This window comes from Perissodus microlepis, chromosome 5 (genome assembly GCF_051167445.1).
Source record: "Perissodus microlepis isolate ML-2025 ecotype Zambia chromosome 5, ASM5116744v1, whole genome shotgun sequence".
Classification (NCBI taxonomy): domain Eukaryota; kingdom Metazoa; phylum Chordata; class Actinopteri; order Cichliformes; family Cichlidae; genus Perissodus; species Perissodus microlepis.
Window position 1 is genome coordinate 6,144,761 of NC_140465.1, and position 24,844 is coordinate 6,169,604.

At 42.4% G+C, this 24,844-nt stretch overlaps 1 protein-coding gene across 3 annotated transcripts in view; it reads left to right on the top strand.

The window, feature by feature from the left end:
• Positions 1–24,844, top strand: part of LOC146386461 (band 4.1-like protein 1) — a 100,568-nt gene that overhangs the window by 69,929 nt on the left and 5,795 nt on the right. The window contains exons 5-22 of one of the 3 annotated variants that reach the window (XM_084927520.1): positions 3,519–3,561; positions 3,763–3,838; positions 4,205–4,423; positions 4,782–4,869; positions 4,948–5,100; positions 6,661–6,758; positions 7,553–7,728; positions 7,944–8,173; positions 8,548–8,586; positions 9,129–9,173; positions 10,546–10,695; positions 11,841–11,927; positions 13,547–14,950; positions 16,768–16,818; positions 17,405–17,764; positions 18,192–18,320; positions 23,043–23,102; positions 24,288–24,383. In XM_084927520.1, the coding sequence (XP_084783646.1) occupies positions 3,519–3,561; positions 3,763–3,838; positions 4,205–4,423; positions 4,782–4,869; positions 4,948–5,100; positions 6,661–6,758; positions 7,553–7,728; positions 7,944–8,173; positions 8,548–8,586; positions 9,129–9,173; positions 10,546–10,695; positions 11,841–11,927; positions 13,547–14,950; positions 16,768–16,818; positions 17,405–17,764; positions 18,192–18,320; positions 23,043–23,102; positions 24,288–24,383 (3,504 nt within the window). The remainder of the gene's footprint in view (positions 1–3,518; positions 3,562–3,762; positions 3,839–4,204; positions 4,424–4,781; positions 4,870–4,947; positions 5,101–6,660; positions 6,759–7,552; positions 7,729–7,943; positions 8,174–8,547; positions 8,587–9,128; positions 9,174–10,545; positions 10,696–11,840; positions 11,928–13,546; positions 14,951–16,767; positions 16,819–17,404; positions 17,765–18,191; positions 18,321–23,042; positions 23,103–24,287; positions 24,384–24,844) is intronic. The other 2 variants (XM_084927521.1, XM_084927522.1) reach the window with 2 other exon arrangements.

Here is a 24,844-nt window from a genome sequence, read left to right on the forward strand (position 1 = left end):
CTTAGCTGATCGAAGGTGGATTCGTGGTGACAATCGAATGGCTACGGCTCTTTAGTCTTTAGCAGTTCGATTAAACACCAGAGGAGTAACACAGGAGGCAAACTGTCAGAGATACAGTTTGCAGTTTGTCCCCGTTGAGGCCACGGAGTTGCAGTGTAGTGTAACAACCCTTCATGGTTTCACTCTGATTCGTGTAGTACCAGCTGTCAAGACGACGGTCAGCATTAGGAAACAGCTGCTGTGTGGTTTTCAGGTTAGTGCAGATCACTGTCAGCTCTCTGCATCGTGGATTGCTCAAACACCCGTTTTTATGTCTGTAAGCATGAGGGTGGAATTTACATAACAATAGACACCCATTGCAACTCATTTTCTTTAATTAGATTTTTGCTAGTCCACTGACCTTTCCTCTAGCTCCGCTGTCAGCATCACAGTTTTGATTTCTCCTGAAACTTCTTGGTAACTGCTGATTGGTTTAAGTTTAGATGATTCTTATGAATGACTTGAGCAGCATCTTAACTTTGCTTCCACAACATCCACTGTAGACAGACTTGTTATATGTGCTGAATATAAACTTTGGGGGCTGCATCCTCCTGAGGCCGCATTTGTAGGCCGATTACGTCACAGCGACACGACGAAGGCTGCCCAAATTCGCAGACTCCTCCGAATGCGGCCGACAAATGCGTCCTCCTTTTCCCAAGATTTGAAGGATGGGTCGGGTGTATCCTTCGTGGCCATATCCCAGAATTCATAGCGTGGCCCAGCCAATTCCAGTTTCCAACAATAGCAGCAGCTACTTAGTTTTAATATTACTCTTATTAATCTTTCTGGGTCACAAAATTAACTTTTTAAGATATTTTCAGGTGAGAAAGTAGCTGTGTAAACGTCAAATATCTGCTCGGTTTATCAAGACATCACATATTTGCAAAAGTACTCCGACGTTTTCGGAGACACCCATCAGCTTGATAGCTAGCCGGAGGTTCAAGGCTCTCCAGAGGCGGTGAGAACAGCGAACCCCCGGCACATCGTTTTCATTACAGCTGAATAAATGTCAATCGGAAAACTGATTAAACAGAAGTGTGAGATGATCGAGAATTTACGCCAGTGTCCTGTTATATTTTAGATAGAAAGGACCAGACGGCCGAGTTTATTAAACGCCACCGAGATAGCGGTGACGCAAAACTGAAGGCTAGACTGTCCAATTTCACAGCCGTTTACTTCCAGTCTACCCGGCCTTCGGAGGACCTCAGGAGGATGCAGCCTATGAATTTGGACGCGGCATTTATGAGCATTGACAGTGGGAGTGTGCTAGCATGCTGTGACGAAGTTACCGACCAGCAAACATGCCTATAGACTCAGTGTGGTTCATTTTTGCATGTTTGGCAGAAATAGCCGTTTCAGATTATTTTGCATTCCATTAACTGTTTGTGTTGTTAAATAATCTGCTGTTGATATGAAATTCAGTATATTATGGCACAAAAACCTTAAATTAGCCTAAGAACAATGCAGTTGTTCTTTATAATAAAAGTGTTGCTGCAATTTTGATCTGTTGACATCGTAGTATATAAACCAGGAACCAATAAATTCATGTTTACAAAGGATATACTATGTGTTAGCTTATTTTACATCATTTATACAACAGTGGATGCACATAGACAGGGTTCCAAATAAGGAGGTCAGTGTATGTTTAAGTGGGACTGTCTTGGAGACAAAACTCAGGCTTCATACTGCTCTAAGCCAGGATTTACACATACACATCACTTCACTGATTAATGGTGGGCATGCCTGACATTTGGGGACGAGACTGGTACAAACAAGTAATGTACCCGATAAGGCAAGTCAGGGGAGCTTAGTTTAGAAGTTGAGCCAAGCTGGGCACCTTTTACAAACTTTATTTATAAATGACGAAGTGGTTTCTCACCGCAGGGATGAACTTCTTCATTTCAAGGCCAAACAAACTGCACAAGCAATTTTACTGGCTAGCAGCAATACTACTCTTACTCTAAAGTCAAATTTTCGCTTGACTCCGAGGCCTGTGCACCACAAGGTGACAAATGGTTTGTGCCTCTGTGATCCCCCGCACAGAAGCACAAACCTGCTGAAGTCAGGGGCAGCCAGTCAGAAGATAAGCTGGCTTAAAGAGAGAAGCTGCTTATTTTAAATTTAAAAAATATAAATTTTTCAGACTTTTCTGATTAGAGTATGTATCATGTATTAAAATTACAACTATGAGGTTGTCTTGGTTGAATTAAATAATGGAAACAATGCATAAATAACAGTAGTAACTGGATATAAGGTCAGAAAAAGACGTCATCAGAAGCCTTGAGAAAGGTAAAAAAAATAAGAAAACATGACATTGAACACAGAAAACATTGCAAACCCCCAAATGGAACCAAAATCTTCATCACGCAAAGGCAACCAAGTGTTTGGAATAACTGATAGTGAGTCTTTCACACCACTTTTGAAGACTTTATGCCCACACTTTTGCGATCTTATCAAAGCATCACAATCAGATTGAAGAATTTTGGCTTTTTTACTCATTCAGAGGTGGTCTTGCGAGTCTGTTTTGGATCATTGTCCTGCTCTTGAGCTTCAGGGCATGAACCGATGGCCAGATAATCGCCTCCCTGATTGTCTAGTAGAGACAACAAGGTCCTGAAGCAAATCAGCCCCAGATCATGACCATCACCATGCTTGCATGCTGGCATGGTGTTCTTGGTGTTATGCCAGATGTAATGGGACTCAAACCTTCCAAAAGTTTACCTTTTTACTCGGCAGTTCACAGAATACTTTCCCAACAGTCTCTGGAATCAGTGAGATGTTGTCCAGTTGTGTTCTGTTTACTCAGCAGTCCCATTTATGCACAGTGTTGAATCATGAACTCTGACCTCAAGGCGAGTGTGACCTGCAGTTGTTTAGATGTTGTTTTTTGTTCATTTATGACCTCCAAGATGAGTCACCAATGAACTCTTGGAGCAATTTTGGTATTATTATTGTCTAATGTTCAAATTTGTTTCATGTTCTGAAATATTTCGTTGTGACAAATGTGCCAAAAAAAGAACTAAGGAGCAAATACTTTTTCACAGCAGTATACATCGTTTTTTCACACTACGAGTTCTTGTGGGAAATATTGTTACTGTCTTCCCGCTGACATCTGTCTAAACAGCATGATTTACAGCTGCTGTAACAAGTGAATTCACACAAACTCTTCAGCTAATGAAATGCTCCAGCAACCAAATCTGAAATGGTGCCCCTGTTGGTGAACTGGTTCACTGAACAATCCGATGTTATGAGATCACATAGGTAACTGGCTGACAATGAGTTTGTGGCGCAGTGATAAAACACGACTGCTCTGTGCGGGTTTGAATGCCTCAGCAGGGGAGGGCTCAGTCTCTTTGTTTACCATATGGAGAGGCTTTCATAAGGAACACATGCGGCAATTAGAGTAAAATGTGACACCGGGGTGTGCATTAGCCATGTTTCCAGTCTGCTCTGTGTGATTTCTGCCTTCTGTCTTTCAGAATTGGTTGGACCCCTCCAAGGAGATCAAGAAGCAGATGCGCAGTGAGTGCCTTTTCCAAGTAGCTGTAGTGGATTAATATTTTAAAATTCAATTAGCAGAGACATAAAACTAGCTTTGTTGCTCATTGTACTTGGAGTTGTCAGCTAAATTGCTAAGAAGAGCTCCAAAACTGCCTTCTAATGAACACTTTTTCCCGTTATACTGGATGTGTTTAAGCTTCCTGCTCTCAATACTCTTACCAGACTCTCCGTGGCACTTTGCCTTCGCTGTCAAGTTCTACCCTCCTGACCCCTCCCAGCTCATGGAAGATATTACCAGGTAGTGTGCTGACACACACTTCTACTACATCTCCAGTCATAATTCCTCTGGCTGTGCTGTCAGGTGCTCCTCAGAATTATTCAAAGGATAAATCGCTAACACATGTCAGCAGTACAGATAATTTCCTTTTTTATATATTCCCACTGATGGATGTTTACATAAACACATTGTAACAATTCTCATGGCATATTTGCCCCAGTGTCAGAGCAGCCCAAATCCCTCTCTTCTTTTGAAGGATTAGCCCTGGAATGCTACTAACTGCCATGGATTAACTAGGCTGAATACTTGTTGGAGCTTGCATTGGCTCGGGCTTGTTTGACTGCCAACACTCCTTCCTCTCCTCCCCTTTTTCGTCTCATCTGACAGATACTACCTGTGTCTGCAGCTGAGGGATGACATGCTGTCAGGTCGGCTGCCGTGCTCGTTCGTCACTCACGCCCTCCTGGGCTCCTACACCGTTCAGGCCGAGCTGGGAGACTACGACCAGGATGACCACGGCACCGACTACGTCAGCGATTTCCGCTTTGCTCCCAATCAGACGCGCGAGCTGGAGGAGAGGGTGATGGAGCTCCATCGAAACTACAAGTACATGACACGCTGTTGTTTAAATCAGACCTTTGTGTATCCACAAGTGTCTTCGGGTGATCATCTGATGAGTTTTCAGTTGCATCAAAAACACTTCATCGTGCACATTGCTGATAGATGCCGTCTGTCACTGAAATGTACACAGTGTGAATCTTGCCAGTGTGACAATACTTCTCAATTCACATAGCGATGCTGTGGCACTGCTTTTTGGCATTCTCCCAAATGAAGTACTTGATGGGAGGAACTTAGAAGAGAATATATCAAGCATGTTCGAATACTGCTCCCGCTGTTCACCATTCTGGATCTTTTATTTAAGAAAGTCTGCTACAGTATTGTTATTATTCTGCTCTTATTCCAGGGGGATGACTCCAGCAGAGGCTGAAATGAACTTCTTGGAGAACGCAAAGAAATTGTCCATGTACGGAGTCGACCTCCATCATGCTAAGGTTGGCTATTCTGGCGTTTTTTGATTTTCAGGTGTCATGAATGCACTCCTGAATGATTTCTGTCTGTGTTTGCTGCAGGATTCTGAGGGGATTGAAATAATGCTGGGTGTCTGTGCCAATGGCCTGCTGATTTACCGTGACAGGCTGAGGATCAACCGCTTTGCCTGGCCAAAGATCCTTAAGATTTCATACAAGAGGAGCAACTTCTACATCAAGATAAGACCTGGAGAAGTACGCATTATGGTTAAGGACCAGGAGGGTCAAACATAAAGCCTGGGGGCCAGAATTGGCCCGGCGAAAGACTCCAATCCAGCCCTTTCCAGGGCTTTGGAAAAACTTTTTCCAAAGTTTTGCAGCTTTTTCAAATGAAAAATGTCTTTAAACTAACAGAAAGGGAAATTTCACTTCTTTGGCCCACAATCTAAAATGAGTATGAGTATGACATGCCTGAACTAGTCTGTTTATACCACAATCAAAGGAAATGGGGCTCTTGTTTTTTAGGATCTTGGTGCACTCTTAGAACAATAAATCTTCATACAAATGTGTGCATAACCAAAGGGAGATGTGAGCCTCAATTTTAAGAATTTCCTTGCTACATCCACCATTGTGCTAGCTTTAAGTAACACAAGGACTGGAAGTATAGTTTTGTACATTTCCATAGTCTCTACCGGTTGCCTGACCCGCCCCATAAGGCCACTACAGGGCGTTTGTGCACCTGTAGCTTATGAAATAAAGCACTTAAATTCAAGAGCTTTTGAGGTGTTAGTAGATGGACGTGCCTGGCCACAATGGCAGCACCCATTTGTCAGTAAAGTCCCATTGGGTGTCACTATCTTGGTGTTTTAATGAGTGAGGAGGTGATCTGGCTGACATGGCATGCTCAGATGGTAGCAGCTGCTACCCTAGTACTACCATACAGCTTTAATGATGACCAGAATTATTCAAATCTACATGCTGACAACTAGAGATCAAGCCCATAAACTTAGTTATGACCAAGTTTATGGACTATGACTTTATATGACCTAAGTTATGCCCATATTTTATATACAGCATGTATATACAAGATATTTGAAATCAGGCTGGTTATTGTTTCCTTTATGGGAAACAAATATGTATATATATATATATATATATATATATATATATATATGTGTATATAAAGGAGTCATAAAGGAAACAATAACCAGCCTGAACACACACTAAACACAGCCTTATACCTCTATTATAAGGGTCTCTATTTTGGCCCTCGCCATTGTGCTGCAGCTTATCCTCCATGCTGAGCCTCAAAGTGTCAGGCTGTCTGGGCGAGACCCAGTCAAGTGACAGAGCTGCACAGTGAGCCTGTGATAGAGCCAAAGAAAGAAGTCTTTTAACAGAGCTGCTGCAGCTGCAGCCACAGTCAGAACAGAGGGATAAAGAGTGTAAATATAGAGCCATGAAGTTTTCCACTCATTTGCTCCCAGCCTCTGAACACTGGATATTATCCTTGCTGCCTCTGACCTGCTGCCTTCTGTCCAGTCTGCAGAATATATGTAAATAATAAGGTAGCTTATATATTGACATAAGTTTGGTGCCAGCAGTTTTTTGCAAGCACAAAGCAAGGACTGTTTGTATTGATTGGCTCCAGTGATCATTCAGATATGAGATGTTGTATATTTATAGATTTTTAGGACTCTCTCTAAATGTTCGTCCAACAAATTGATGCGCCCTTCAGCAAAACAGACTAAACATACCTGGTGGTGTTCTCAGCTCTCACCTTCTCTGTCTCTCCATATTTTCTCTCCCCTCTAGTATGAACAGTTTGAAAGTACAATTGGTTTTAAGCTCCCCAACCACAGAGCTGCCAAGAGGCTGTGGAAGGTCTGCATCGAGCATCACACCTTCTTCCGGTAAGAATCGATCCGCTCTCATGGTTGGAGGGTTTTTCGTTCGATGGCCATCAAAGCAAACCGAACACTTCCCTGTGTACAGCTTCGCTAGGCACAGTCGCTCGGGCTACTGCCATGGTCACCGTGGCTTTGCTAGTAAACTTAACTTATATACTGATTTAGCATTACAGAGGAGGTCACACATGCATGAACTGCATGATACAGCTCTCTATGTGATAACACGCAGTTACAATTGCATGTACGTATTATAGACTGATAAAGGAGAAGTCAGCTTTACCCTAAAGGTCAAGCTAGTTTACAGTAACAGTCACCACAAGGCACTTTATATTGTAATGTAAGGCCCTGAGATATTAAAGGGAAAACCTCCAAAATTCAACAGTTAAGCAAACACTTGGTGTCTGTGGGAAGAAAGAACTGCTTTTTAACAGGAGAACATCTCTGGCAGGCATCTGCTGTGGCCAGTTGGGTGGAGAGAGGAAAGAAAATAGTAGAACTCTGCCTGGTCAGCAATTGTTGTATTGTAATGGTTTCATAAGAACAGGTAAATATAGATCAACAAATATGGATCAACAATGGAGTTTATGAAAAGTGTGAATAAATCTTTCTGTGAACAAATAAATGGAACCATTTAAATCCATGGGAAGCTTGAATCTGTGAATTTGAAGCTGAAAACATGATGCACATTTATTTAAGTTGGACTTGAAATAATTTATTCAGCTGTTAGTAATCCACATATCTCTGTATTTTGCCTTTGAGAGATCCAGATTGCTTGCTTATCACAGTCTGTTTCACAGGCTGGTATCTCCTGAGCCTCCTCCTAAGGGATTCTTGGTGATGGGTTCAAAGTTTCGATACAGCGGAAGGACGCAGGCTCAAACCAGGCAGGCCAGTGCTCTCATAGACCGGCCTGCTCCTCACTTCGAGCGGTCGACCAGTAAGAGGTATCTGCTTTCCCGGAGCTTGGATGGAGGTGAGCGCTGCAGCATGAAGGCTTCTCAGGGAGAAAAAGCTAGCTTCACTTTGCTCAAAGAGTAGTGTTGTAAATCACACTGTTTTTACCTTTGAACAGCATGTGAAGCTAAACTAAGTTAAGCCAAAGACAGCGTTTTCTCATCATCTGTGGAAGAAAGTAAATTAAGTGTTCTTCCCAGAATATCCAACGCTTCTCATCTGTCTGACCAACAGAGTTCTCACGGCCGGTATCAGCCATGTGCGAGAACCACGACGGCCTTTCTCACCGCAGCATCAGTGAACACCGACGTCTGCACAGCCCCTCCGGGGACGAGCAGGAAACAGAGCTGGAGCCAAGTTTGGAACAGGACGAAGAGGAGAAGGAGCACGAGCAGGGCCGGGAGGCGGAGCAGGACAAAGACCATGACGGCAACGTGACTCCAAGCAGAAAAAAAGAGATCATGGTAATAAAGACCTCCCGATGGAGCTTTAATGAGTTTCCAATGACAGAAGGGCTAAACGCACACTTTTAGTCACCTTGCCCACAACTCTGGCTTTAGTGCAGGGAGGCGATGATGTAAAGAGGTGCAGTGCAAGCGTCTGAGTCCAGCTGAGGTTTATCCAGCAGGGGCATAACGCTGTGGCAGCTTTGCTGGATTTAGCATTCACTAACTCTTCTCCTTTCACTCAGGCTTACATGCTTACTCTGCACTGCTCATAAATCCTGCTAACGGCTTTACAGTTTTTAACCCTTTCTCATTATGCTGACAAATGCAGACCCGAGCCGTGCCTCTGTTTACTAACATGCTTTTTCTATTTTTAAACTCCTGCTGGCGAGAAGGAGGAGGCCGGGTCACCAATTGACAGTAAACAGGAGGTATTTGGTGTCTGGTGATTTGGTCTCTGTCTGTCTGTATGCTGTCTTTATTATAAATACTGTGTCTGTTTAATTGTTCCTCGCCCTCTCTGCATATTTCCCACTGGGTTTTGTCTCTGTACCTGTGGCCGTCATCACTGACAAACAAAAAAAGCTATACTGCATTGCACCACATTAACAAGTGATCCAAAGGCTGTAGTGGCCTTTAAGGAACGGTTAGGCATCCCAGCAAACATTTGAAAGACACTGATTGTCAGAATTAGGTGTAAAGGTTCACTTAAGATTTAGATATGGCTGTAATGCTTATAGTTTTATTAAATGTTCAAAATTTACTGGGATGGCTTTATTTTCTCATTTCAGAATCTGTCTCTGCATGATATGTGTATCTGATAGCTAAATCTTTGCTTTCTGTCTGCCTGCTTGTCCTCTCACTGACTTACCGCCTTGTGTCTGCATCTGACCTTGTTCCTGCACTCTCTTACCCCGCACTCTTCACCTTTGACCCCCTCTCTTGCTCGCCCATTGTCCTGCAACCAACTCAGCTCTCTCAGTTGGACCAGGAGACTACTCCTCGGCACAAACAGGAGGTACAGGTTCTTGGATTTTGGCTCTTGTGCTTCTTGTCGTGTGTGCCTTTAATAGACTGAGGTTTGCCCGCATCTTTTCAGTCAGTTTATATTTGATTTATTTATATATTTTAAAAAGGTATTTGAAACATCCAGCAACAAATCTCTAGCACTGCTTTCAGAGATAGACGTGAGCTTCTCCCCGTCCTTAAGTGCCTGTAATGCAGCATCGGTGCATTCTTCTCTGGGAAAAGCACTCAGATGCTCGACTTAAGTGAACGTGCTGGTACAAGTTCTCCATTTTTAGGTTGTATTACAAGTCCTTCATTCAAAGCTCTACTTTAAGCGCAGTAACATCCACTGAAAACATCAACAACACTTCATATTGTAAAATGCTGCTGTATTCTGACACCTATCAGAACCAGCATGAACTTTTTCAGCAGTATGAGCTATAGTAGCTCATCTGTTGACAGCCTTTGACCCCACGTGCATCGATGAGCCTTAGCCGCCCATCGCCTTTGTTGTTTCACCATCACTTTTGATAAATACTGAGCTCTGTAGGCCAGGAACACCCTACTATAGCTGCGTTTAGACATCCTCTCACGCAGTGGTGTATCCATCACAGTTTAAACGTCATCAAACTTGCTCAGATCCTGACCCTTGCCTGTTTTTCTTGCTTCTAAAGCACCAACTTTGAGGATAAAATGCTAATTTGCTCCCTAAAATATCCCACCCATTAACAGGTGACACGATTAAAAGATAATAAGTGTTATCCACTTCACCTGTTACAGTTTATAATGTTATGATTGGTGCAGTTATATCTGTAGGGGGCATTTCTCAGATAAATATTTACCTGTTATACTGTTAGTGGAACTAAAAAGCTCAAAGAGGGGATGTTGCACTAGAAACAGTATAAGTTCCTGCTCTGAACAGCCGTTTCTTCAGGTGAACTGCAGAATACTGTTTATGCAGGTGAAGGAATATGGGTTTTGTTTTGTTTCCTGTAATAGCTGCTGTCCAATCTTCCAAAAAGAGAGCTTTCTGAGTTTTGATTAGCGAACGGCATTAATTGATTATTCATATTCATTTTGTCTTGCATCCTCTTTGCAGTACGTGCCTTGATTGTTGTGCTCATTCGTGTTTTGAAAGCTAATTCTGTCGTAACTTATTGAAGCCATGCTGTAGCTTCAATAAGCATCTTAAATGTCAGTGAACACCAGCACAAAGGACCAAAATGTTAGCGGAATCTCTAACTGGCATAAATGCGAGCAGTTCACGTGGCCTCCTCTCCCTGTGTACATGAAGTATTACCTCACAACGTTTTCATACATGCCATACAAGTCTCAGGTGTTCATGACAGACTGATGGACTGTTATCTTCTGCTCTTCTCTAGTTTCTGGATAAGTCGCAGGACGTCTTGCTGAAGCACCAGGCCAGCATCAATGAGCTAAAGAGAGCCTTGAGGGAGCCCAACAGCAAGCTGATGAACCGCGAGAAGCGTCTGTCAGCGACCTCCCCAACCGGCACACCAGAGAAGAAGGCTGTGAGTGGGGGATGAGGGTAGGGGAGCTGTGGAGGGCTTTCAGGTCCATTATGGTCAATATCTCAAATCTAGCGACCTCTAAAACTTGACATTCCATTAAAGGCCATCGATATTCCCGTGTGCCAGTGTCCTCTTTCCACTTCTCGCTCTTGTGCTCGTTATGCAGGTTTTTAACTGCTTCATTAGCCTAAAGAGATACTGCACGGTCATATGATTAAAAAAAACATAGTGATTGAGCGTGATTGTTGAAGATAGATTCTGTTTTCCCAGCAGGCATTTCAAACAGGTGTCTCCAATATCGTGGCAGTCGGAAACAAACATACAAATCCCCTGTTTATTTTAGGACAGCCGTGTAATGAATTGCTTTCTACCTTTTCTCTGGAATACCAGGATAATTCTCTAAATATCTCCGAGGTGCTTGAAGATGACTGACAAGTAGCACACAAGGAAACATCTTGATGAGATTAGATCCAAGATGTTTTTGAGATTTTCTCAATGCGAGGCACTCGAGAACTAATCATCAGTCATTTTTTTCTCCCCTGATTGCCTAACAGTTAGATCGTTTTCTTTATGCTAGATCACAAAATCTCTCAAGCTTTGATGGTATTGTGGTAATAGGGCTTTTAAAGATGAGATTGGCCTCTTCAGATAGGATAGTGTTTGCTGGTGTCTAAGTTGCCTTCAGACAATCTCTCATCTGCTGTCTGCCACAATCAGATTATAACCACAGAATGTCAAATGTTGTCTGTGGCAGAAAATGTAATCTGCTGTGTGCTTCATTCCAGAGGTCGGGGTTGTTTCTGTTTGAGTGACATTCGAAAGCTGGGAAAGTCTTGCTGCTCTTTACTGTTTCCAAGAGATTTAGTGAAACTCAGCTCTTTGATGTTGTTGCAGAATAAAAAAAATCTTTTTGCATTGCAAATGCCTCCAGATTTGCTTATGTGGATTTGGTGGCTGTCAGGTACATGGAGCTGCATGATTTTAGTTTGAAGTTCATTAAAAAGTTTCTGCTAGAACAACTCACTTGTGTCCTGTTAACACTGATTCTTTCTGCCTTTTGCTTGAAGTTGTGTCTCACAGAGTTGCTCTAACGGCTGTTCTTCCTTCTCTCTTTTAAACCCTCTGTTCTGCCTCGTCTCGGTCAGTCGGTGGGCCGGGCAATGGGAAAGGAACCTGTTAACAGCCTGTCTGTTGAGGGTTTCGTCCAGAAGACTCTGGTGACTTCACCCGAGGTTGCACATCTCTCACTCTTTCTCTTTCACTAAGCAGTTTACTGTTTGTAGCATTGGCATGGTGCAGTGCAATTCCTATTATGTACTGCTGTCTTTCCCCACCCAGCAAAAACTTGCTGAAAAGATGACTTTGCTATGACGTATGACAAAAAAATTTGTTTTCAATAATAATGTCTGTTACAATTGATATGCATAAAGCCAAAGCAGGAGCACCTTAAAGCTGGATTCTATCTGAAGGCTGCTGGATTATGATAGTTGTAGCTGCAGAAAGACTTGCGGTCCTTTAGAAATAAAAAAGTACCTGTAGTATGAGACCGCATGCTCATTGCATAACGAGCTGTCAATCCCAAGTCAACAGGCAACGAGCATGCGGATTCTTAGTCAGCTCTGCCCCATTCTTCCTAACTGGACTTTGCCAACCAACATCACGGTTGCTACATCTGTCCTTTATACTGTCTGGACTGTAATAGTGCCTAAACATTGTGCCCTAAAACATAGAGCAGGACTGAGGGGCAGTCCACAAAGAAACATTAGACTGGTCTGTAGAGTTAGACGTGTCTTCATTTTACTCACAGATTAGTCTATTGTAAGTTTGACTGTTTCAGAAAAATAAAGACCGAGTCATTTACAGCCACAAAAAACGACCCCCTGTCGGACTCGAGCCTCTTACTGATGTTGCCCTGGTAACAATCACCTGCTCTGACTAGTGGCACTCAAAAAGGAAAGAAGGGCTTATATTTTGTGGAGTACTAATGCTATCATGGTGAGTTGTTAGAGTCTGTAATGACTCACTGGCAATATAAAGCAGTGAGGATACTTTGTTTGCCCTATTCAACTATCCTAGTCTGACTTAGACTTAGCAAAGGCACTGAGCCTTTAGAAGTTATTGTATCCAAGCTATGGTGCGGGTGTTTTATGCTACACTCACTAGAGTTTTGTGTTTCATAAAGTTTTATTTTTAATTATTGCCACACTTCTAAAAACGGCCTTGTTTATGTTAAATTCCTCCAAAGTCCCTCAGTCAGCCATTTTTTTACTCCTTTGAAAAAAGTCTACATTTGCCCAGAATTAGTTGTTAAACATAAAAAAAACGACTAAACTCGTTTGTTCAGCTAATAAATGTGATGTTTTGTAGATTTAGTGGGAGTATATCAAAAGATGAGGCTTTTCAACAGCCTGAAAGACAATTTGTTGCAACATCTGATAAGTTTGTCTTTTTAAATGAATATTATTGTTATTACTTTACATCTTTTCAACAAGTTTTTGCAGTGTCTGATGTGAGTCTATCAGGGTTACATGTGATCCCAATGGGAGATCCATTTTGGACTAAATTTAGACTAAATCAAATTAAACTCAGCGCAATTTCAATGACTGTTTTTGGGTTAAATAAATGTCAAGACCGGCTGACCCGATTCAGCACAAAGGTCTGCCCATGGTGCTCGGGTGGTGATTTGTTTACCGTTTTAAAGAAATGCATATTGAATAGGTAATACCAATGTTCACTATAACTTCAATATGCACATTTTGGGCCCTTTTCTTGGATTGAAGTCCTTGTCTAGATTTGATTGTTTGCAGTAGCTGTGCTTGTCTAACTGTGTTTAATCTATACCAACATGTAGGGCTCTGAGGAGTGGGTATTGATTGAAAAACAAGAACCTTATCAACAAGACCATGACTGGAAGGCAGAAGAAAAGAACAAATCTCTCACACCTGATTCCTCATGGGAGAAAAAGGGTCTGGAAAAAGAGATAGACGTTAGCAAGATGATGCATAAGGAGGTAGCAGGGTATGACAGAAAAGAAATGAAAAGCCATATTGATGAGTTTCCATCAACAAAATCGTCCAGAGAGGCAGATGTATGCTCTGAGCCTCGACGTTTTGTGATCCAATTATCTGAGAATGCCGACTCGTTTCAAGACAAATCTCAAAGCAAACCAGCTCGAGCCTCAGACCCTGAGGCGAACAGCGATGCAGCCCCGGGCTTGCAGCACATGAAGGAGCGCATGGCTTCTAAACCGAGGAAAAAGAGGAGACCCCAGAGCTTAAACCTGGGAATGCCCACAGAGCTCGTCTACAGGAAAGGAGGAAGCGATTCCACCGAAGACGAAAACGAGGGCTCGGACTCAGACAACAACTCAGAAACAGCAACGAAGAGAGGAAATCATTGCGAGTCGCCCCCAGTGGCAACGATGAAAGATGATCAGGGTTTAGAAAAGGATCAGCCGGTCAGGGTCTATAAAGATGGCAAACAAGAGGGTAAATTAGTTGGAGAAAGCAGGGAGGTCTCCACCCAAGGAGCAGAGCAGGTAAAGAAAAAAGTGAGCCTTGTTGGGACAGCAGATGTCGATTTAGGCTCAGTGAATGGACCTGGAAAAATAGAGCATGATAGCTCATTCTCAGGGTCTAAAGGAGAGTGTGTGCTGAAGATGCGAGGGAAAGGCTTCATTGACAACAAAGAGTTAGCAGAGGTTAAACTACGACAGGTCAGGACACATGAACGAAAGGTCAGTAGCTCTGGAGGAGAGGATGTTGAGGGTTTCTTGGGCGACAGAGGTCAGAGGACGTCTCTCCACCGACTGTCAGGCAGCAGCTACCAGTCGGAAATAACCAGGATTGTTCCTCTCAAGCCGGAGCGTTCGAAGAGCGTCACGTCCAAGGACGAAAGGGACCGTACGGGACAGGACGATCCAAGACGGGGGATCAGAAGAGAATACCGGTGGTCGGTTGGCTCTCCGGAGGGATCCTCAGACCTCAGCTGGACCGACGGTTCCAACTTTCATCCAGCGTTCGCGTCAGATCTGGAGGGCGTTGCTAAAATCGAGCATCCAGACGATAGCTTTCAGTGTGGTAGAGTGTTCGCGGAGAGCCAGTCGTTCAGCTCAAAGGTTTCAGGGCTTCCCAAAATGGCCCCTCCAGCGCCGCCGGTGAAAACACAGAAGGCGAGAGAGTCCGTGCTAATACTCCGGAACAGCAGAAACGCCAGCAGGGAGCCGAGCCTGGACGCGGCCAAAAAGAGACACTCGGTAACTCCTCTTGGCATCTGCTATTCAGTCATTGGAAACAAAGCATGAGCTTCAGACAGACTTCAGCATGAGCACGCCATTATTCTTTTTTCTACGTTTTCAATGACTTGAAACACTCATCCATCTTGCCTTGTTCGTGCCTGCATGAAGAGCAGGCGGAGCCGTACCTCTGCTCTGTCTTGTGGCAGTCAAAAAGTGTGGACATTTTCCCATAAGGCAGTCCAGTTTATCCCCCCCTCCCATTGCCTTTTGACATGCACCACACTGTCTGGCAAATCTGTACAGCTCAACACTGGCTGTGAAAGTTTAAACACACACACACACACGCAAAACAAAAGTCATGTTTCGGTGTTTTGGTTCATCTTTTTCAGCTGCTGAACCTGAAATTTCCTCCCAGCTCACATTGTTCTCTGTCAGAGGGCAGCAGACTCACATATTACCGCCGCTCCGATGATTTATCCTCATCTCCATGTCATTTCCAAGCTGGAAATACAAAATAAGCGATTTATTGCATATGAACTTTAGAAATTAAATCACTCATTTGTGAAAGGAGAGGGTGGGGGTGTACTGTCATCCATTACTTTGTTAGAGAGCTAATATCTTCCAAAATTAGAGATAAATGGAGTATAGAATTGGTTTGTGCGCAAAAGATTGAGGAACCACATCAAACTGATAACCCTTAAAAAAACTACTCAGAATTTACAAACTGTCGCTGGATCCGTCACATGGGTGGTAATAAATCAGAAATCATGCGTTGCATTATTTCCATTTACCCTCACCTGGATTGAAAGCCCAGCGGTGTTCTAAACACACCAGTTCCTCCAACTGTGAAAGCCCAGCAGGCAGCAAGCAGACAGACACCACAGCTCAGTGCCTGACACAGTCAGATTTGCTGCTTTCATTTCACTGTTGGTATCATTGGGAGCTTGCACGTGTTTGGCACCGGAATGAAAGGAATTTGGAGTGAATAGAGGTGACAGCTTTCATCATTCCCCACCTTTTCATCTGAGTCAAGCTCTTGCATATATTGGATTAAACAGGCATGAGGAGAGAGGTGTTGCGTAGCTCTCAGTGTGCGAACAGACCTCACTGGCGAGTGACAATCACATTAAGATCTGATTGAAGTGGGAGAGGGGGGGCTGGGAAAATATTAAGGTGCTCCTCCAAACACGTGGACCCACTCTCCCAGTCATTTTGACAGGTTTTGAAATGCATCACGGCACCTTTTTTTAAATTTTTTTAATCAGAAATGTAACAACATCATTTGACTGTATTTGTGTTTAAATTCACGGTGAACCATTGCAACACTTTCTCAGTTAGTGGATGAGTGGCTGCTCTTACTACCAGAAACCTGCTCGTTATACAAAGTGCATGATTTTCTTGCCCTGCCTCTGCTAACTACAACAAATGGCTGTAGATATCGTGGTTGCTTTTCTGTCCTCTAAACTTCTACTGCTGTTTGCTTTTGTCACTGTAGAGCAGTCCTTGAAATTTGTGCTGGTATCCATTCTGAACCTGACTGGATCTGACTGGTCAGAACCAGCGGGCTTGAATTGGGTCTGGCTGAATTTCTCACCTAAACTTGGGTTTGAGTTAATAGCACAAACTTACTAGTGTGTTTGTGTTTTGTATTTACATTTGGACCCTTCAGGATCCCAGTTTAGGTTTACGCTGCAATATTTTGTGCACAGAACCCCACTGGGCTCATATCTTCAGACCCCAGTCAATCACTGCTGTGTCAGTCAGTCCACACTCCACTCCAGCTTGTGCTAACCCTGAGATCCTCTCTCTGCTCTTTCCTCTGCTTCCCTCTGCAGGAGCCTGTCTCTACTCCTGCTATATATGAAGAGCCATTTGCTGACTTCAAGGTTATTCATTTGTATTTGAACCCACCCTTCATATGCTCTGTCCATTTTTCTCTTTTCCTCCCTCGATGCATGTCTTATACCTGACTGCAGCTTTTACTACCTGTTATCAATGTAGGTGATGTTCAAGTTGCTACTTTTACCAAAACGAGAGTGAGTCTGTAAGTGGACTGTCAGAGCTTTGGATACAAGAAAAGTCGTGTGTTTAAATTAGCAGAAGACTAGCTGTTGCATTGCTATTGTTAGTAAGCTAGCTGTTTAAGGAAACATATTGTAGCTAGTTTATTAGGTAGCAAGGTAGTTGTAGCTAGATGGAATATGCACACCACTATGTCTGAAGCCGGGTTGGTTTTTTTGGAGTTAGATCCAGCCCTCATCACATTCACTGTCAAAACGTCAAGGATGCAACGGCAAAAAAAATGTTCCTCTCAGGGTCTTCAACAGGAATTTGCAAACTAATGGATAATGGCTAGCTTGAGTAGCAAGTTGCTTCCATAACATCGATGATTCCCATTTCTTGCCATCTCCATTCAAAACACTGTAGCTGTGCGATGCCAGAGTTTTGATCCTGTGTCTGTACCTGCACCAGAAGGAGTTTGGGGAGAGGAGGCCTCAGCCGAGCATAGCCTCGGAGGAGGAGCAGGAACGAGACACCGTGGCATGCATGAAGGAAACCCACCTGGGCATCGAACGCAAGTGTTCCAGCATGACGGTCAGCTCCACGTCCAGCCTGGAGGCCGAGGTCGACTTCACTGTCATCACTGACCTCCACTCGGGCCTCGAGGACTTTTCTAAGGGTGTGCCCGAACTGGGAGAGAGGGAGCGACAGCCAGAGGTGGGCCGGGAGGACTTTGAGGAGACCTCCAGGTTCTACTCTGCCCGTCTAATGGGCTCCTGGGACAAGTCTCCCATAGAGGAGAGGCTTCCTGAGGAGGGAATGCATCATGAGGTAGACAGATGAACGCATTTATACGTATTCATCGCCATCATCACCCACTGGCTTCACCCTGCCTGGCTGGACTTCAGTAGCCCCCTGCTGTATTTTTTATTTATTTTTGGACCATGATGTGTTCCTTAAATTTTGTTGATTCCTTATTGTGTTCCGTTTTTGTTCTACTCATTCTTATGTATTAATTGTAATTCACCCATTTTATTTTTGTTGGTGTTTCTTTGAATTTATTGCACCTCTTGCACATTGTCATCCAGACTAATAAAAATGCATTTCACAGTTTGTTCCTGTAAGTTAACATCGCTCGGTTGCTTTCTTTTGTTTAATATGCTGCTTACAAGAATGGGCCTGAAGTCTTCAGGCGACTTGCTGTGAGCAAATCACTTGCTGCTCTTTAACTGTATTGTCCTGTTTGTGTTTGATGCAGCCTCCTGTGGCAAAGAAAGACCCCAACGCGGTGAGCGTGGCCCACAAGCTGAAAAGAGCTGACAGCAAGACGGAGACGCACACAAATGGATCAGAAGCCCACGCCAACATCGTTAATGTCTCTCCACAGGTAAACCGAACGCAAAAGCAGTAGAAACAACAGCACTATAGTCTGTGTGAGGTGTCATGTATAATTCTAAAAAACCTAAACATGATCAAACAATTTGATCAAAATTTGTATTCTTGATTATTGTGCGCTCTTTGTGGACCAGATTATCTGTCAACATTGAAGTCTTTTTGAGTTCAGCAAACTGCACCCAATACCGTTAAATTTCTTATACCTCTTAGTAAGAACTTGTACTGGTAATTTTCTATGGGTGTTACAATGCTGTGTGTGTATGTAAGTATACAGGAAAACCTACCTGTAAGTTTAATGTTTCAAGCCTTATTTATTACAACATGGTGTTCATTTTATAAAAGTTACTGGGGTTCACTGAGAGCCACTAGGTGTATGTGACTGGGCTTCAGAAGTCGATTAAACAGTGAATTTCAGCAACTGTTTACTTATTTCTAGCGCCCTGTGATTGATCACCAGCCAGTCACTATGCCAGTGTGACTTTGGCCTAAAACAACACCAAAGCCACAGCCAATAGACTGTTAGCTCATGGTTAGTCCTGACTCTGTACAAAGCAGCATAATCCACCGACCTGCACCTCTAAAGTGTAAAAATCTTTGCTTCAAAATGTACAATTTTAGGGTTTGTTTTTTTTACAAGAACCTCCATGCCAGTCAGCATGGAAGGTGCTGTTGGCTTTACACGTATTTATTTGCACAGCTTTAACTTACAACATGTTAGATACTGCGCTTTGGATGTGCCTGAAAGCTCTAGACTGAGCTTGGCTTGCTATCTATTCCTCTAACTCATCAACAAGATGAAGGTCCTTTTTCCCAAATTGACAAAGTATTTACTTTTTTTTAACTTATTTAGGAAATGTTGAGTTGAATATGATGAGTACTTTAAATACTTATAGGTGAGTGCTAAAGAATTAGGGCTACGGGACTGGCAGAAAGAGGAAATGACGATCAGCTCCAACAGTCGCCATCAAAGTGACTCGCGATTAAGAATTTCTTATTTGTACAGAGCTTGATTAGAGGAAGAAGCGTCTTCTTTGAGCTGCAGTGACATGATGGCCATATTCCCCAGACACGGATGGAATAATAGCATCATTATGAAGTGATTAAAGTATTGACAGTGTATTAATGAGGATGATGAAAGCAGGTGCGAATCCCATTCATCTCCGGAGGCAGAGATTTGAGTGCCGGCTGGCTGTCCCACTGGAGCCTTATTAAAATGTAATCATTGCTGGGCTCTTTTGCCATTCAGCTAATAGTGTGGATGAACTCAGGCGATGATGTAGAGAGGGTGCCTTTGAAGTGCCACATCAGCGTTGAGTCACATTTTCAAAGATGTCAGAGAAAGCCACAGTACAGAGTGTGCATGTATACGTCTCAGGCAAACTGACGTCATTCTTGGGCAGACACAGATCCTCAGCAGTGACACTGCACAGCCAGCAGAGGGAGACATGCTTTGTCTGTTGAGCTTGGGTTCTAAACAAAAGCACAAAGGCTCAGCAGCTGCTCCGTTCCAGCTGTCTGCAAAGCACCTACAGCACACTGTAGGACAATTTATTTTGCTTTCACAAACAATTCATCACGTATAGTCATGAAAATACACCAGCAGCCTCTTTAAAGCAGAACAATAATGGAAATGAATGACACACAAAAACAATTTTAAAAGAATAAAAACAAATCAGTCAAATGCAAAACTTTGGATATAAAGCTATAGTTAGGACACCATCAAAAAGTAAATCTCACATTCCAGTTTAGTACCAATTATTAAACCTTGATGTGACTAAGCTTATCTAATCTGACATTCTCTCTGCTACTGAAGTGCCATAATGACAAAATCTAGAGAAATTGGTTAATTGTGGGTGCCCATGAGTCTCATTAGGGATATAAAAAGATTTAAAATATATATAAATGAATTATTTAAGCGTAAAAAAAAAACTCCTGCTGGTGGGTTATATTTCCATTCCAGTAAATTACACCAAAGAGGAGACTGTTTTCTGAGTAAACTCTTGGTTTATGAGTCTGCTGTTACAAACAGGGTGTATATACACTCACACTTTAATAGGTACACCTCTTCCACTGCTTGCTGATGCATAATAATAAAAAATAATCAGCCAATCACGTAGCAGCAACTACAAATATGACAAGGTTAGCATCTTGACTGTCTAGTAATTTAAGTGACTCTGAATGTGGCATGGTTGTTGAGTATTTCAGAAACTATTGATCTGCTTAGATTTTCCTGCACCACCATCCTTTGGGTTTACAGGGAAAGGTCCAAAAGAGAGTAACTATCCAATAAACGGCAGTTCTCTACACAAAATCCTTCAAAGCAAGGTATGCAGAAGAGTGTCTCTGAATGCACAACACATCAAACCTTGAAGAAGATGGGCTACAGCAGCAGAAAATCACACCAAGCGCCACTCTAATCGGCTAAGAACAGGAAACTACATTTTCCAAAGGCTCAGTAAAACTGGACACTAAAAGAGTGTTGCTGGTCTGCAGGTCTGCAACATTTGCATGGCAGGGTCATAATTGAGTGTAAACCACACGAAAGCATGGATATAACCTGCCTGGTATGAATAGTTACTGGTGGTGGTGTGATGGCTACTGGAGTATTTTTGCTGGCCATGTCCACATCTTCTGATGGCTGCATTTCAGCAGGATAGTGCACCATGCACACCAACATGACTTCATCATGAGTCTGTTGTACTCAAATGGCCTCCACAGTCACATGATCTCAATCCCATGGAACACCTTTGCGATGTGGTGGAACAGGAAATCAAGGACATGCAGCTACTGGATGATGCTGTCATGTAAATCTCTGAGGAATGTTTCTAGCACTTTCTGCAGCACAAAGAATTATTCGACGCGACTGGGAGGTTCCCGGGAAAAATGTGTTTGCTGTTCTTTTTGAACAATCTGCTAGATAAATGAATCAAATTTCAGTTTTTATTTAACCACTTGCTTCTCATGCCATCCAAATATGGTGATGGAAAATATCGTCACTTTGGTGACATCAAGGACTGGGCAGCTAGCATTTAGCTGCTAGCTGATTCATGTCTGCTGGAAGACATTGTAATTTACCTGAGCTGACCTTAAAAAGGAACGAGACCTTTCAGTGAGACAATAATCTTGAACACACTAGCAATTCTACCAAGAGATGCCCTCGAATGAAGAATGAAGGCTCGTATAAAGCTCACTTTGAAGTCCCATTGAACCGTTGTACATTTAATACATTTAATAAAATCCCTCAAATATCTGATTTTGCATAGAAGAGTGAAAAACTTCACCTTTTATACAAAAGTCCTGCACAAAATAGTTATTCTTGCTAAAATGCCAAAGCAATACTTGTTTCTGAGCACAATGCTGTACTTAAATCTATTTTTATATTACCTTTACTGTATCCATATGTACTGTTTGAATACAGGGGTGTACAGGGGTTGGTGTTCTTATTTCTATATATTACCTTATATATCCATGATGAAATGGATGCTGTCAGCACAAACACTGTTGGTTAAAGGTAAAACATGTTGACTTGGATTTGATGGAGCAGTAAATCAGTCCTCGTCACTTTCTTTAAAGTGAGACTTTTTAACGAGTCAGTGTAGTGCGTCACAGAGATAAACAGCAGAACTTCACCAGCAGACACGTGTGATTTGCTTTAGATCGCTTTCACTGTATCTAATGACATAAATAAATAAAGACAGTAAGGCAGCATTAACAGCAGGTCTTTTTGACTCGACAGGAAAAACAGGTGAAACAAATTAGAATAAATTGTCCAAACAGCAGTTACACCATGAAGCAGCTCAGCGACGGTGCTCATTATGTTGTTTATAGCCGCTTGTCCTGTTTGACATGCCAAAATGTCTGTGGTGGAAGTCCAGCCCTGGCATTAACTGAGGAGCAGCCTTAATTCTGGTTTTTGAATATGACCATTATGTTCCTGCTGTAGTGTGTCAGAATGTTCGCTGTGTGAACGGCCTCATTTCATCATATATATGTTGTCTCTATACCAGGGGTGGGCAACTCCAGGCCTCGAGGGCCGGTGTCCTGCAGGTTTTAGATGTGTCCTTGTACCAACACAGCTGATTTAAATGGCTAAAGACCTCATCAACATGTCTTGAGGTTCTCCAGAGGCCTCATAATGAACTAATCATGTGATTCAGGTGTGTTGACCCAGGGTGAGATCTAAAACCTGCAGGACACCGGCCCTCGAGGCCTGGAGTCGCCCACAACTGCTCTATTATATACTAAAAAGATACTTTTTAGCCAAGACTTTGTTGTCTCTTTTTGTTGTTCGACTGGCAGTAGGGTCTCAAAACATCTTAATGAAGCATCCTGGATGCTTCATTAAGATGTCTTTGCAGCAAGAGTACTCCAGACCTTTGTACGAATGTGTTTTACATGACTTTTTTGAAAAGACTCATGATGTGATTAAAAACAACCAAAATAAGTTGCACCCATGCGAGACATCAAACTGATAATCAGAAAAATCTGAATTTCATGTTCAAAATGTAAATGTGAAAAATTGAAATGTAAACTCTATGAAAAAGGAAGTAAAATCAAACTCCTCAAAGTGCAATGTTAAATCCACTAGAATTAGCAGAGAACAAAACCACACTATTCTATTTTAAATATGCACTAATGCTTCTTTGTGCGATCACAGATTGTATTTAAAAAGCTCATTAAAGACTGTTAATAAGGGCCATTTCCTCTTTTTCAGAACTATGGAGTCGTCAGCCCACAGGAGGCTCCTGCTGCCGTCAAAGAAAATGGCTCTCCTGTAAGTATCTTTGATGAGGAGCAAAGGGACAGTGTGTGTGTGTGTGTGTGTGTGTGTGTGTGTGTGCGTGTGAGTCTGTCCACAGTGAGAAACCCTAGCGATTTGTCCACTGATTTCCTCTCTTCTTGCATTGAACTTTCATATCCTGCTGAACGACTGTAGAAATGAATAATGTTGCACGAGGCAGCTGTTTGCAGGACCACATTCAGATATCTTCACGTGTTTTTTGGTAACATAGTCTGTTGATTCCAACATTTACGTTCTACCAGCAGTGATAGCTGTTTTTTTTTTGATGCTCATTATATTTCTGTCCAAGTCAAAGTCCTGAAAATGCTGGACTTAGAGTTTTGCTTGATGTTTTAAATATGTGGCCAAGTACTAAAACAACTACTCAAGGCTGTATGACCAAACAGCATGAAACGAACGTTATGATTATTACATTTAAGCTTTATGCTAAATTGTTTAAACAGACATTTCAAAGATGGCTAAGTTCTGTATTAGGTGTAAATGAAGAGAGACAGACAGTATGTGACACATACACAGATATATTTCAAGCCATGCAAGTATATTGTGCAATCTTTTTGTTCATTGGCGTGAAAAATGTGATCAGTGTACTAGTGACGAATTTTCTGGCTCTTATTTTGAAAGTTCAGTTGTTGCTAATCGGTTACCACTGACACATCCCATCTCGTGCTTTCTTACCTTTCTTAACTTTAACTTCTGCTCTGGAAATCTAATTGCTGGAGTACCTGCAGCAGGTGCAGCGGCGTTGCAGAGCAGAACAAGGACTGCTGTTGCCAACTGTCATTCAACTATGATGAGACTCACTGGTTTATTAGGCGCAAAGCTACAAAGAATGTACTTCTATGGGAAATCATTACCAGAACAGCTGTTAGTGAATTTTGTTTTTTTTTATAACGCAGAGAAAGCAAATTGTTGCTGCACACATCAGCATTGTCAGTGGCTTGTATTATTACCAACAGCTGATAAAGAGAGTTTTGTTGACCAGGGCATCTGGTGCACAAAAACTCTGATAACGGTTAACAGATTTCAGATCTTTGATTTAGATCCCACGAGGCCGAGACCCCCCAAGGCTGGCAGAGTGGTACACGTTGTGTCCGAGCATGTTTTTGCCGTTGGCTCCATCTATTTGTGTATAACTGCTCTCTAATGACTGTGCTGCAGGTAAAAGCCAGCACCCAGGGGAGAGAGTCTGTTGTGTCCCCACTGACCATCACTGCTGAGAACGTTACCTCAGCAACCACGACACAAGTTACCAAGGTAACATTTCATGAGTTCCTATGGTTACAGTTTGATGGCCGAAGCATTAGGTCAGCGCCATCACATCTTTGTCTGTGTTACCCATCCTTATAGATGCATTGGAGTGGAAGATCAAATATATTTTATTTTCCTAACTTCTTAACTTCTTAATTAATAACAGGAAACTGTAATTAATATGTTAACAATATATTTTGATAAGGTGATCGACTCTGATAGGCTTTACATGAATACTAATAATACAAATCATTATTCCCTGCAGCTCTATTAGAACTGAATTACTGTTAGACAACATAATTCAGTGTGTTTCCACGTTATCAAGACTTTTAGTGCATAAAGACACGTTTAGTTTTACAGGACGCCAGTTTCATATCACTTAACAGTTAAAAAAGTCTCACACTAAATAAACTGAATGGATCTGTGTAAATTGGAGAGAGGTTTTTGGAAGGAGGACATGGATAAAA